The sequence below is a fragment of the Corvus hawaiiensis genome, chromosome 17 (assembly GCF_020740725.1).
Source record: "Corvus hawaiiensis isolate bCorHaw1 chromosome 17, bCorHaw1.pri.cur, whole genome shotgun sequence".
NCBI classification, from domain to species: domain Eukaryota; kingdom Metazoa; phylum Chordata; class Aves; order Passeriformes; family Corvidae; genus Corvus; species Corvus hawaiiensis.
In genome coordinates, this window is record NC_063229.1 from 9,301,920 (window position 1) to 9,316,232 (window position 14,313).

Below are 14,313 nucleotides of genomic sequence, written 5' to 3' on the forward strand. Positions count from 1 at the left end.
TGAAACGGATTGGGAGGAGAAGAGGAGGGGAAGAAGGAGGGGAGGGGAAGACAAGGAGAGGAGGGGAAGGAAGAGAGGAGAGGAAGGAGGACAGATGGAGGAGGAGAGCGAGATTGCTTTCCACTCTCATGAAGCTAAAATGAGGGGTGTTCCCGGGGATGTGGGGGTACTGCCGGTGAGCCCCAGGAAGGAGCAGGGAGCCATTTACAGCGGCAGGTCCGGGAGCCGTGCGGAGCCGTGCGGAGCCGTGGCGAGTGGACACGGGCCCTGCAGGGACTGCGGCCGGAGCTGCCCCGCACCGGCTCCGAGGGCGGGACCGGCGTGGGACCCCCGGGCGGCGCCTTCCCGCCCTCGGCTGAGCCGCGCCTGAGGCCCGAGGAGGGTCTGCCCGCCCCGCCGAGCCCCTTCAGCCCCGGCTAATTCCCCCTCGACCCGCGCAGAGCCGAGCTGGGTCCCCTCATCCCCTCTAGGGCCCTTCAGCTGCCGGCTGTGTCCCTCCATCCCTCAGGATCCCGCTAAATCCAACCCCCCCCTCCTGGCATTGCTCAGGCCCCCCGTCCCCTCAGATCCCACTAAATCTCCCTGTCCCCTCAGTGCCCTTAGGTCTTGCTAAATCCTCAGGGCCTGCCTGGATCCCCCTGTCCCCTCAGGCACCACTAAATCCCCTCTGACCCATCCTCTAAGGGTCCCGCCAAATCCCCCCCTGCCCTCTGAGGGTCCCGCTAAATCCTTTCATCCCCTCAGTGCTCTTAGGGTTCTCCCATCCCCTCAGCACCCAGCTGGGTGATCCCAGCCCCTCTGGATCCCACTAAATCCTCACATCCCCTTAATATCTGCCTGGGTCCCCTATCCCCTCGGATCCCAGTAAATCCTCTCATCCCTTTCAGTGCCTCGTTGTGTCCCCCCATCCCCTCAGATCCCACTAAATTCCCCCTTCCCCGTAGCACCCGACTGGTTCCCCCATCCCCTCAGATCCCACTAAACCCCTAGTCCCACCTGGTGCCCCAGGACCCATCTCCTGTTGGAAGGGGAAGAGCTCAGGGAATTTTGTCAGGGCTGCCCTGAGACACTTGGCCAGGCACCATGTTCTATGTCCATTTGCTCATCAACAAGCGGGGGCCGCTGGCCAAAATCTGGCTGGCTGCCCACTGGGAGAAGAAGCTCACCAAGGCACACATCTTTGAGTGCAATTTAGAGGCCACCGTACAAAAAATCCTCTCCCCAAAGGTAGGCTGTGGCATGAGGAGGCATCTCCTGGAGAGTCCTGGGGTGGAGGTGTTGGTCTCTCTGTTGCTTCTGTGTAATATCTTAACATTTTTGCTAAAAATACTAAGTCCTGAATAACTTTTTTTTTTTAAATCCTCACAGTTTGCTATAGCTCTGCGAACCTCTGGACACTTACTCCTGGGAGTGGTGCGGATTTACCACAGGAAAGCAAAGTACCTCTTGGCAGACTGCAGTGAAGCTCTGACCAAAATGAAGACAGCCTTTCGCCCAGGTGTACACAAAATTCAGCATTTTTCAATTTGTGTCCTTTACAGCTCTCATTTTAAAAGTTAATTTTTGGATATTTCTGTTAAATACACGTTACTGCTCCCAAAGGAAACAGAATGTACTAGTGCCTACTGCTGATATTTAGTCTGGCTTAATTTAGTGTGTTTTCAGGTCTTTGACTCCCTTAACAGGAGCAGTATCTTAAGCGGGCTTATAAGAAGATGCTTGAGTTCAGCCTCCATTGCTAGATAATTAATTTAATTTCTGGTGACACCGACAACATGTCTAACAGTGTCAGTGCCAGACCTGACAGCATGTTTTGAGCTCTAGCCATGTTGACAGGGAGAAGGGAGCTGAGATGACTGGATCCTTTTCCAACGGGCTCTGTCACACTTAGGCAACAAATGGGAGGCACTGTTGTCTAAAACAGCCTAAGAACACCAGTGTCTATTGCCAGTTTTAATGTGCTTTGTGACCTGGTCTGCTTGCAGAATAGGGAATAATTACTCTGCATTATTCTCAAGGATATGGTCACAAAATTATAGAATCCACGGAACCATTTAGGCTGGAAAAGCCCTCCAAAACCCAGTCCAACTGTTCACCCAGCACTGCCAAGGCCACCACTAAGCCATGTCCCCAAATACCACATGTCTTTTAAGTCCCTCCAGGGATGGTGACTCCAGCACTACCCTGGGCAGCCTGTGCCAGGGCTTGACAACCCTTTCAGTGAAGAAATTTTCCTTAATATCCAACTGAAATCTGCTGGGCACAACTTGCAGCTATTTTGGAGATAGATCGTATAGCAATTTGGAGAGCACCACACAGGTCAAGAACATGACAGAACAGTCACCACTGCAGCAACAGAGATGCCAGCTAGATAGAAGGAGGGAGAAAAATCTCAGCAGAAGTGGTAAAATGCTGAAAGAGGTTGTCTGGGGATGCTGTGAAATCTCCATCAGCAGAAATAGTCAAAAGCAATCTGATTTTGAAATTAACCTCGTTCTGAGCAAAAGGTTGGGTTGGATGACCTTCAGAAATCCTTTCTCACCTGAATTTTTCTAGGATTCTCTGATTCCCAAATAATTGCAGTCTGAGTACATAATTAGTTGATGCTGGAGAACAGTGTTATGGAGACAGAGCAGAGGAAAGGAAAACACAATGATTCATTTGCAGTGCTGTGAAAGACTCTGGGCTAAACGTCAGCTGTGAGAACCTTCCAGGGACTTAAAGCAGCTGTTCACCAACACAAGTACTTGCATATTTCAGGTCCTGTTGTAGCAGACTCTTTTGTACCTGTTTGTAAAAAATAGATCTTCTTAAGGACATGGCAACTGAAATTCTGCTTTTGAGTGCCTAAGCTTTACCTTTCTGTGATTTAGAATGGCAGCAGCCCCTCCTGACAGGTTTATAGGCTTATTATACCTCCTTGGGAGAACACTACTTTTATTTTATTGATACTTATTTTGTTATGTTGTCTGTTTATTTCAGGGCTTCTTGACCTTCCGGAAGAGAACTTTGAGGCTGCTTATCAGTCCATTACATTACCTGAAGAATTTCATGATTTTGAAGCACCACTACCAGATGTAAAGTAAGTGCTTCCCTAGTTTTTATTCACTCTTCTAGTATTTTCAGAAGTAAAAGCTATACTTGCTGTTATCTGATCGAGACTCAGGTTGGGTTGTTTCCATTTAATAACTGAATTCTCTTAAATTCTGAGCTTTGCAAGGCTACAGCCACAAGCGTTGTGGCTTTGGTAGTTTTTCTCTGTCCTTTAATCAACAGACCGTCACAATGAAATAATGTCTTGAACTTAGACTTCAGGATTTTAAATTGTCTGAGTGAAGGATGCAAACAGCTTTCTGAACCTCAAGAGAAGAGATAAAAATTAGTATTAATCCTGAAAGATGTGGCCAGTAACCACACAGTGTTGTACTGTTCCACTGGGTAACTTCGTTTTGTTTCTGCTCCACTGCTCTCCAGGGCTGGGGTGTTTTATCAGCAATAGTCAGCCTGGCTCCTGAGAAAAAGCCAGCATATTTCTTAGGCTTTTCTGACACAAATCAGCATTAATGTAGAAAACTGATGAAAAGCAGGAGGCCAAGTCATGTTTCTGATTGCTCTGATGCCCCAAAGGTCCAGGACAAGAGATTTCCACCGAGGGTTGCTCTGTACCTCCTCATAACTATGCTTTGATGGGATCAGTAAGGGTTTATTATTTTGGAAGTACAGCTGCAATATAATACACTTTATTCAAGTGCCTCAGTGTGCTGATTCTGTAAAGGTGCCTTTTCTTCCTGCCCAAAGAGTTGTGTCATTTGGTTGAAAAGATGTTTCACCAATCAATTGTCTTCTGACAAGGGCCTGGTAGATACCAGGGCTTGGATGGGAACAGAATCGTGTAAGCCCAAGTTTACTGGCAAAAGAGTGGAAAAATATGGCGGCTTGTGATAAAATGCCAGGATTGAAGGCTGCATAGAAACAAGCTTTCATGTTTCAGCTGAATGCTCAATGATTTTCAGTTCACCCCATATTATTATAATATTTTTTCATCAGGGCCATTGATGTTGCTGAACATTTTACCTTGAATCAGAGCAGAGCTGAAGAAATCACACTTACAGAGAATTATGAAAGCAGTATACTTCTCTGTGATAGAAACTTTGGTGAGAGAAGTTGAGAAATTTGGAATAGTTCATAAGGGGAAATGTGTTTTATGTGAAACTTTTATGTGAGCCCTTTCCACGTGTGAAAAAGCTGTGATTAATTGTGCATTTGTTTCATGCTTTTGCTGATTGGCCTATCATGCTGTCTTAGGTTTAAAATTTTGTGTGAGCAATATAATCTAGTGTCAGAGACTGAGAACCAAACCAAAAATTTCCTGCTTTTACTAAATTAGATAACATTGTTTATTGTTTCTTCCATTTGAGGCATGGGATATCTTGCAATCTTTTAAAAATTGCTTGAAAAATTAGGAAATTAATAAATCTGGGTTTCCAAAACTCACACAGATGAGGGATCAGGAATTGTGTGTTCCCTCAGATGAAGAAGCAGATGCACTGAGGAGACAGAACTTCTTTGAGGGCAGTGTCCTGATGAGCAGTAACAGCCTGGTGGCTGATCCCAATTCAGCCAGCACCAGCGGAGACAAATCTGTGCTGCACGGAGATGTTTACTGCTTCCAGGATGACCATTTTGGGGATGAGGATGATGCTGCAGATATGATTGGTAGGGTTTGCCACAGGCAAACAGAATCAGTTCCTTTCCAAATATTTTTATTCTTCCAGGAAAACAGTCAAGACAGTACCAAAGTGATTGCTTTCAAACATAAATGCTATGTTATTTCTTGTTTTCATATTTCATTTTTTTTCTACTTGTCACTAAATCTATGATCACTTAGACACTGCCAAGTGAAATTGGTTTAAAGGCTGTATTTCATAATTTTAGAATTAAGGGCATTAAAATTATGCTTAATGTTTAACAATTTCATTTCTATTTTTAAAGGTGAAACAGTGCAGCATTTTTATCCTTACTGTTGTAATAACAAAGGCAGCCAAATAGCTTCTACATCGTTATGGCTTAGAGTATTTATGAAAACCTTACAGATTTATACATTTTAACACTATCAAGGCCATAATTTAAAAAAAAAAAAAAAAAAAAAAAAAAAAAAAAAAAAAAGGTGGAAATCTCAAACTTGGGACTAATCCCCTCCTTTTTGTGCTGTTGCAGACAGCCGTACCACTGACGGCCATCTGTGGAAGCTGAGCTTGCTCTTTCTTTGCAGAGTATTAACCTTGAGTAACATTAGGCTGTATCAGGCTATTTCATGACTACTAAGGCTTAGAATGATTAAAATTATGTGTTTTATATTTAAGAAATCCTGTTGAGGGATGAGGAAAATGTCCTAGATACAGACATTCTTGATGTGGAGGAAGCACGTCCTTTGTCACAAGATCTGCCAGAGAACAGCACAGCCAGTGAGTTTGCAGTGTCTGCTCCATCTCACATAAGCCCTCTGTTCCCTCTGTTCCCGTGTTAATGCCTAATGTCACTCACATTCAGCTTTTTGTAGTATCCTGTGCCTTTTTCCTTTCTTCATTTATTTTGCTTTTTTTTCTAAACTGCTTCATCCACCATTTTCAGATAATTTTTTTTGATATAGGGATTCCAAATTTGTAACCTAACATTGCTTAGAAACACCTTCATGTGACATCCTGTTGGATATGCTGTTGGTCCACCCTGCTGCTCACAGTGTGATGTCCCTTTTGAGGGGGAAAGAAACCCAAATAAGGCTGTCCTGTAACTGTGAACTTTCCCAGTGAGAGCTTAAAAGGTCTCTTCCAACAGAAACAATCCTGTGCTTCTATTTCTGGTTTCATACTTCTGCGACAAATGACACTTAAGTAGCTCATAAAGATGGTGTTAATCTTCTTTTGGTTTGATGTTCATGAAAGCAATTAAGCTTTGATAACTGTTTCTGAGAATTTTTTGCTATCTTAAATCCTTACTCCCCCATCACAGTGTTAGTTTAAAACAGAGATTTCTGGAGCAGCTTTAAAGGGGTAGAATGGCTCTTGCCTCTCCTTGTGCTATTGCTGGTGCTACCTGTTCCTTTTCTGTTGACAGAAATGTCCACACTGCATGCACTTGCCTGGAACTGGAAACAGATAGGGATTAAAACTAAACACCTTTCCCCCTAAACACTTTCTGTTGTGTGGGTTTTTCTCCAGATCAGTTCTTTGGTCTCTACTATGGCCTGGTCATTCTGGGATCAGTGAAGGGAAGTGTACAGAGCAGAGTATGAGCAGGAACTGGTGAACGTAATTGAGATTTTAAACAAAACCACAGTTTCCTATTTCTCACCATTTTTGTCTGGTATCATTCTCTGCCATGTGATTGAGAAATTAGTCCATATTGTAATATTTTTTTAAATTTGGGTTATTTGCTGGGTTTTCTTGCAGTTGAGTCCAACTGCGCCGACACCACTGTTAAGGACGTAGATCACACAATGAGTGAGACAATCCTTTTGTTCAAAGAAGAAGGATTTGTGCTTGAGCCAGTTGATGATACAGGTCAGAAGCTGATCAGTTTTTCGCTGAATGTTTGCATTAACTATGTTTGGTTTTCTTCTTAGTAGTGAAAACACTTGCAAAATAGATTATTCCCACCTTAGATTTCATCTGCTCCTGCTGTCAGAGTTCCATTTTATGGTAAATATTATACAAATCCAGTGTCAGGTTATTTATCTCAGCTGCCCAAATCTCTATTCGTAGTTTCTTCCATGTACCAAGTCAAGTTTTGTTGCTCTTCAGCTCTGGTAGCATTTTAAGCCTGGCCTCAGGGGTGGTACTGAAGATTCACTTGAATAACTTTAATAGCCAGTGACACATCAGTGATTTTTGTATTTAAAATAACAATCTTAAAACTTTCAAGCCTTTGGAAAACATTGGTTTGTGAACTTTTAACAAGATCCAAGGTGCAGAGTATTACATTTCCTCTGTGTCTAAATGTCCCCTATCACGTTGGTGGCTGTTTATGAATAAACAAGCTTATGTTGACAGCAGCATTTACAATATTGGAATTTTCCGTCCTGCCCAAAAACTATCCAGGAAGTTATGGCTATATAACCAATCTGTGTCTTTCTTTTGTGTTTACATCTTGATTAAATTGCTAACGGATTAAACTGACAAATACAGGTATTAATTATGAGGTAATGAGTGCATCAGAAGTTCCTGGAGCACTTCCTGATGGATTAAAGACAGCTTATTCAGTCTTGTTGCTCTATCATGTGTTCTCATTAAGTTCTCCTGTTCCTGTTTTCTTTATTACAATAGTCACTTGTCTTCCACAATTAAATACATGGGTATTTCCTGTACAAGAGTACAAAGAGTGAAAACTTTATGGAAACTTTTGAAGGAATGGCCTGTGGACTTGTACTTTGATTTTCAAGTCTGAGTGGTGTTTGGAAGGTCGGCAGCCGGCTTGATTCATAGGGCTTTTTTTGTGTGTGCTTAATGTGCTAGGAATAGACCTTAAGACTTGTTATTAATACTTGCTTTATGTAGCTGTCACCCCAAGGAAAAAAAAACAAAGAAAGAGGAAGTTGCTGGTGGATGTAGAGAAGGAGCTCAGCTGCAACACCATTTACAAGCAGCTCACCAACTGCACGGACCTCCTGGCCACGCTGGACCTCGCTCCCCCAACCAAGAAAACGATGATGTGGAAGGAGTTGGGAGGTGTGGATATACTCCTGTCCCATGCATCACAGCCCATGGGTCACATTGAGCTGCAAAAGGTAAAGATCAGTTCCTTGTGGAGTCTGTGCCACTGTGTAGGTTCCGGGATTGTTGCAGAGCTGGGATCTGACTGAGAGAGGTTTTGCAGACTCAGTTTGATCTAAACTTGGCGCTGGCTGCAGGTGTGCGCTGAGCATTGCTCTGCAGTACAGGTCAGCTGGACGCCTCATGGTTTGCACACTCACCACTAATTGCTTCAACCTCTGTGGGGTCACAGCCTTAACCTCCTGCACTTCAACAAGTGAAACACTACAAAAGGAACATGAGAGCTGATAATTCATTTCACACACTGGCACCTGACTGATCTTATACTGAGACACAACTTTTTACATTTCTGCCCATTTCTTTTGTACTTTCTCCTTTGTTTTATTGTTTTCTGGTTTGTTTCCACTTTGTAATCAATTTGGGACATCTTTTGTTTATATTTACTTTAAAGGTACATTAGGCATATTATTATTAGAATATTGCTAATGGATTTGGAAGGGTTCACTGCAGCAGCTCAGCTTCACCACTTAGAGTCCAGCTGCAGAATTACAACTTGCTCTTTAAGAGGATGAAAACTGCAGATGTTTCTTTCTTTCATCCTTCCTCACTGGCTGGCTTCATGAAAAATGATCCAAGCTGCTCCTAAGATGTTTTTTTGATAGAATTCATGTTGGAGATGCCGAAGGCTATTACTTAAAAACAAAAAAAAATTGCAGATTTTCAGAGTGACCTAATTAAAATACTGAAATTCTGGGTTGCAGTCATTAATATACAGCTCATATTCATATCTTTGTGTTGATGTTTGCAAATAATCTGACAAGATATTCTGAAAGCAAACACAGAAAAAATAATTATTTTCAGTTGTTTGAAAAATGCTTCAAGAGTGACAGATGTAAGATGAGAGCAAATGGAATACAGAGGATGTCTGAAATGAAAGAAATTAGAAAAGAGCAAGATACTACAGGTAATATTTTAATTCTGTTGTGCAGAATTAGCTGTTAGAAAGTATTTTCTATTCTACATAATGTTTGAGAGACACATGCATGGTGTTTGTGTGCAGTATTCTACAAATTACTACTTTGCTGTTCATTTGTTTCTTAGAAATTAAATTAAATCCAAGGCTTTTCTGCCTTGTGGCATAAGGAGATATTTTTGGTTTCACCTTTGGTTTCTCTAATTGTCTCTGAAACTGCAGATTTGGGTAGTGTTGTTTGTGGCATTTTTTTAATACAATTTTTTAAAAAAGCTTCCCACTTATTCTAAGCTTAATGAAACTGCTCTCCAAATTTCCAAATTAATGTAAATAGTTCTATCTGGAAGATGCGTTTTGGTTAATATCAGGCAAGAAGAAATGTTCCATTTTAGATCTTCTGAGAAGGATGTATCCACTTTCACTCCTTTGCTCTGCTGGGAACCTAACCTGCCTCAGAAATTAATTAACAAAACTCCTGTGAGTCCATAAAGGTCAACTTTCAGAAAAGGAAAACCTCCCTTGGAAGGTTCTTCTTCCATGCTCCTGTTGGGAATGATGTTTCTTCAGTATTTCCTCACTCTGGCTCTTTCTCTCAAAGACTGTGAACTTGGGTGTGATTTTTGGGTTTCAGTGGGGTTTTTTTAAGGACAGTGATTCACAATAATTACCTCTTCAACCTTGGTTTTCTATTAATACAGAGATGCTACCAGTAGAAGAGCCAAGTTACCTGAAGGAGCCAGCTCATTCTGAGACTGAGAGAAAAATTAGAAATGATTCCTTTATGTTGACATCACAGAATGACAGGAATGAAACCAATGAGAACTGTGGTGAAATTATAGTGAGCAGTTTTCCTCAGTTTTAGAGACCTAAGTGTGTCTATTGGTTCCACTTTTTGCTAAGGTTCCATTTAAAACATATTAAGAAATTACTAATGTTTGGAAAGGATGCTAAAACCAGTTAAGAAAGCATTAAGTAGCTTGTGTGATGCAAGTTTATTTATAATTACTTGGTAAACTCTCACAATCAATGAATGAATGATGAATTAAAATGTCTATTAATCAGTATAGATTACAATCTAATCACTAAGTATAAATGAGAGCTTAATATTAAATATGAAATATTGTACCGAAGAGATAAATATAATCTTTATATAGGATAAAACTTAGATTTTGCGTCTCATATTGAGGAAGTACTTAAGCAATAACAAATTACCTATCTCTTCCATCTTCACTTATGCTGAAGGGCATTCTTTAGAGAATATGAGGATCATTAATGTTGAAAAGTGAGAAAATTGGACCTAATGGCAGTGGAAAATGTGTGCTCTGTGAATAGGTGTAGATTCAGCTGTAGGATAAATCCTACAGCAAGGTCCTTCCCTGTATCAGGAAGGACACGGTGGAAATAGCAGCTATTAACTCATTTTGGAAAACTTCATTACAATAAATTCTTTGAACAGAACTGTGTAAGGAGAATTGCAATGTGTGCATAAATGGTCAGCCTAGTGATTGTCTTTTTCATGCTCACAGGAGGATGGAGCAGCTTTCTCTGAGAGCTCAAAAAATTCCCTGGGTCAGGAAGCTGAAGCACAGCAGGTGGAGGTGCCAAAGGTGTGTGTCCCAAGCTGATGGCCCTGGATTGTTTCAGAAGAGAACCCTGTTTCTTAAAAACAAACAAACAAACATCTCATAATGATCTTACAGTGAGTTTTGCTTCCTGTGAGAACGAAACCATTTCCAGACCTGCTGGCTCTGATGCTCAGACACTCTGAAACCAGGGCAGTCAGCTGCAGACTTCAGAGGTTAAGCCCAAAATCCCAAGCCAAATATTTGAACATCTCTTTAAGCCCCTGCCCAGTACAAATCCTGTCAGAATGCCAGTCCTGCAGAGCAGTACCTGGCTGTGGAGCTGCCTCACTGGGACCATGTCCATGGCCTGTTGCACCTGAGCTGCCACTGTAGCAGAAAGCACATGGTACCATTCTTTCCTCTGTTTCACAAAACCTTGTGTGAGCACAGAGGTGTCAGAGGCACCAGATTCCCTGAGTTTGGCCATCCAGATGCCCAGCTCCGGCTGGATTTTCAGTCAGGCTGGAACTCCTGTTCTTTTTCTCATGGTGTGTGCCTTTTACACACCCTGACTAACCTTCTGTTTACTTCCTCTCAAGGAGCAAACAAGGACCAGGAAAGACAGTGAAGAAATAAGATGGGGCAAAAGAACTCTTCGGCTACAAAAAACTTTACAGGTACCAGTGCTGGATTTTGTTATTAGATACCAAAAGCTGGTGTTGATTTCAGCTGGATCATATCAGAAAAGGTCTTCCTTCTACTGTCCATTGTGTCTCTGCCTTTCACTTGCAGCATGTGGTTTTTTTAATATTTCTGTGGAAAATCAGGATTCTGCGTGCTTGATGTGTGGTGTTCCTTTCCACAGCTGCTGGAATCACTAGAATTTTCTGAATGCTCTTTTTTTTGAACGTATTTCAAAGGTTCAGTCCAAATAATAAATAATTATTTACACCTGAGTATAGGCTTTAAAAAACAAGAGATAACTCTGAAACCAAAGAATTGCTCAAGGGTATTTATTTTTCCTAATCACAAGACATGATGTGGGATTTGGTGGAATTGTAGATTTTAGTAACACATGTAGGTACCAACATTATTATGGCATTAAAATGTTAAGAGCCACTTCTATAAACACAGATGGAAGATACCCAGAGAGGTTGTGGACTCCCCACCCCTGGAAGCGTTCAAGGCCAGGCTGGATGGGGCTTGGACCTTCAACCTTGTCTAGTTGAAAGTGTCCAGGGTGAGGGAATGAGATGGTCTTTAAGGTCCCTTGAGCCCAAACCAGCGTGTGCTGCTATGATTCTATGGAGATTGGATCCTATCTGAGGCATTCAGGCAGAGATATTCCCTCTATCCAGTGCTTTCTGTTTGGATTCCATGGGCTCCAGTGTTACCAGTGGGGAAGCTGACCTGACTGATTTCTCATTTCCTCTTGCAGCAGTTGAAGAGATCAGGTGTGTGTTCCTTCAGTTTTCGGGAGCTCTGCCGGAAAAACAACCGGAAAGAAGCTGCAGCCACATTTTACATCTTTCTGGTGCTGAAGAAGCAGCTGGTCCTTGAGCTGAGGCAGCATGAGCCCTTCGCTGACCTCACAGCCACTGCTGGGCTCATGTTTGACAAGATCATATAAACTGATCAAAGCTTAGGTTGCATTTTCCAGCAAATAGTTTTCCTGGAAAAAGATGAAATGTCTTGTCAAACTGTGGGAGCTGAGCAGAGCTCCCTATCCTTTATACCACCCAGTAATGGCTTGCACAGGGGTCCTGCCCTAGGTGATGACTACAGGGCTTATTATTGATATTTATAGTTACATGATGAGTTATATGATAGTTATATAATATGTTAATAAAATACCACTAAAATATATATTCTGCATAAGAGATTTGCACTGTGAAGGATTTTATAAAAGTCCTTAAAGGAATTTTATAAAAGTCCTTGAAAGGTTTTTATTAAAAAGTCCTTCAAAACCTTTCTCAGAGACTACCTTTGGAGCTTAAATTATTTTTGACAAGGCTTGTGTCTGTTAATTCTCTAATACCATCAGTAAGAGTCATCTGTTAACTCTCTGTAGCAAAAAAATTTAGACTATTTAAAATTATTCCTGTCAAAGAATGTTCAGTATTTCATATTTTAAGATCTAGCAGGGTGCTGTCTCCAGTGTTGCTTTTGCATGTTCAGGCAGGCAGAGGTTACACTGGTCTTAGAAGAGTCCAGAAGCTGCAGCAAGAAATTCGATTTCCTAGAAATTCTGCAATTTCAGATTTCACAGAGCTTTTTAACTTATTAACACCTTTATTCATGTGTAGACCTATTTAAAAATGGATGTTAACTGAAATATTATTAAGTCATTGCATTTTTATCTAATTTAAGATAAACTTTATCCCTTTTACTGTCATTTTCTGAAGCTCTTGGTTTCCAGCTGCCTACCACCTGTGCCACAGGGATGGTTGTGCTCCATTCAGCTGCTTCGGTGCTGTGGGGACATCACTGTCCCTTCATGTGGAATCAATAAAAATCAAAAGATGTTTCCTTTGCTTGTTGGTGTTTCTTCTGAAGGATCAAATCCTGTGGGTTCATCTCAGGGTCAGGGACTTGGTGATTTTACTTGAAATTGGAAAGGATGGGTGATATTGTCACCTGACTTTCAGGTGTTCACTCACCTCAGTGACACCCCCGTTTCTCTGGGCCCACTAATGTGTGTGGTTCCTGTCCCACAGGGTTCAGGGAGGTTTGGGTTTGAGGGTCTCTCTAAGGGAGTAAGAAGGCTTTAAAAGAGGTGAAACCCCAGCGTGGGGCAGGGGGATGTCATGGGGTGGCCACTGGCTGTGGGGGTGTTCCAGCTGCGTGTCCTTTCTGAACAAGAATATTTGATGAAATAAGTAATGGGCCTTTGCTGCTGCTCTCTGAGGGGTTCCTTTTCTGCGTGTAAGGAAGGGAAGAGGGTCCCTGTATGGTAAAAACCTCTCAGTTTTCTGCAAAAGAAATGCTGGTTTTCAGTAGGAACAGGAGCACGGCTCAGGCCAAAACTGGAGCCATCTTTTCCTTGCGGCAGGCCTGGCACTTCCAAAGCCGGGTGCTGACCTGAGAAAAGGGTTTGGGTTTGGTGAAAACCTCTCCCTCTCTCCCTGCAGCAGGCCCAATCTCCCTGGAGCAGTGCTCCCACTCTTCAGGTCAGAGTATCCTGCGAGACCAAGCACTGCAGACTGCAGAGGGAAGGAGAAACCATTTTTGTTTCCCAAAAGCCATCAGGAATGACTCTGCATCTCACAGCAGAGCTGCTGCCTGTGCCACATGGTCAGAGCTGCTCCAGTGGCAGCAGATGTGATAACTCATTAATTTTCCTTTCAAGGAGAGAGGCTGTGCATTGGATTCACCGGGAAAGAGGGAAACAAAAGGCAGCTGGAGGCAGGCAGGAATAAATGGGAGGCAGGAGATATATATATATACACACTGAAAACAGTCTGTGTGTTAGGATAAATGAGGTACAAATCATGCAGGAAATAGTGCTGGAAGAAAGACTGGCATGTATTTACCAAACAGGTTTGTCAGAACTCTGGAATAAGCCTGGGGGCGTGACAAAGGGAGCTGGGAATGTCTGGGAAGCAGGATGGGCCTCGGGTCCAGACCCAAACCAGGAGCAGGTTCTGCTCGGACTGTGAATATTTCCCACATGAACATTTCCCTCTGTAAGTCTGTATGTGGATCCACACACGCTGGATGTTCAGTGGGTGTTTGTAACACGGGCACATGTGCATCTCTCACGCTCCTGGTCCCCACGGGGGTGTCCGCAGCCGACCTTGGGTGCTCCTGGCCGCGGGCACCAGAGCAGAGCTGGAGCCAGTGCCCTGCTACCCCCCGCAAAGGCTGCAGGAGGTGGCGTGGGGGCTCCCGAGACGTTTCCTCAGCAAATAATTTGGGAAGGTTGATCTTGACAGTTACAGCAGGAAGCGTGTGGGAAGTGCCATGAGTAACCGGGCTGTGCTGGAGGACGGGACGTGCCGTGCCG

At 42.8% G+C, this 14,313-nt stretch overlaps 1 protein-coding gene across 1 annotated transcript; it reads left to right on the forward strand.

Moving 5' to 3' along the window:
* Nucleotides 1–53: 53 nt before the first annotated feature.
* RAD21L1 (RAD21 cohesin complex component like 1) lies at nucleotides 54–12,841 on the forward strand. Its single transcript, XM_048321824.1, has 13 exons — nucleotides 54–1,227; nucleotides 1,369–1,498; nucleotides 2,983–3,082; nucleotides 4,048–4,154; nucleotides 4,531–4,716; nucleotides 5,364–5,465; nucleotides 6,450–6,560; nucleotides 7,554–7,783; nucleotides 8,631–8,733; nucleotides 9,441–9,580; nucleotides 10,269–10,349; nucleotides 10,907–10,984; nucleotides 11,746–12,841. The coding sequence occupies exons 1-13, from the start codon at nucleotides 1,084–1,086 to the stop codon at nucleotides 11,935–11,937; spliced, it is 1,704 nt and encodes a 567-aa protein (XP_048177781.1). The 5' UTR covers nucleotides 54–1,083; the 3' UTR covers nucleotides 11,938–12,841.
* Nucleotides 12,842–14,313: the final 1,472 nt, after the last annotated feature.

Coding starts and splice junctions, on each gene's coding strand:
- RAD21L1 (XM_048321824.1), top strand. CDS start 1,084: ATGTTCTATGTCCATTTGCTCATCAACAAGCGGGGGCCGCTGGCCAAA. Junction 1,499..2,982: donor GAAGACAGCCTTTCGCCCAG/GTGTACACAAAA, acceptor TGTTTATTTCAG/GGCTTCTTGACCTTCCGGAA. Junction 9,581..10,268: donor AGAACTGTGGTGAAATTATA/GTGAGCAGTTTT, acceptor TCATGCTCACAG/GAGGATGGAGCAGCTTTCTC.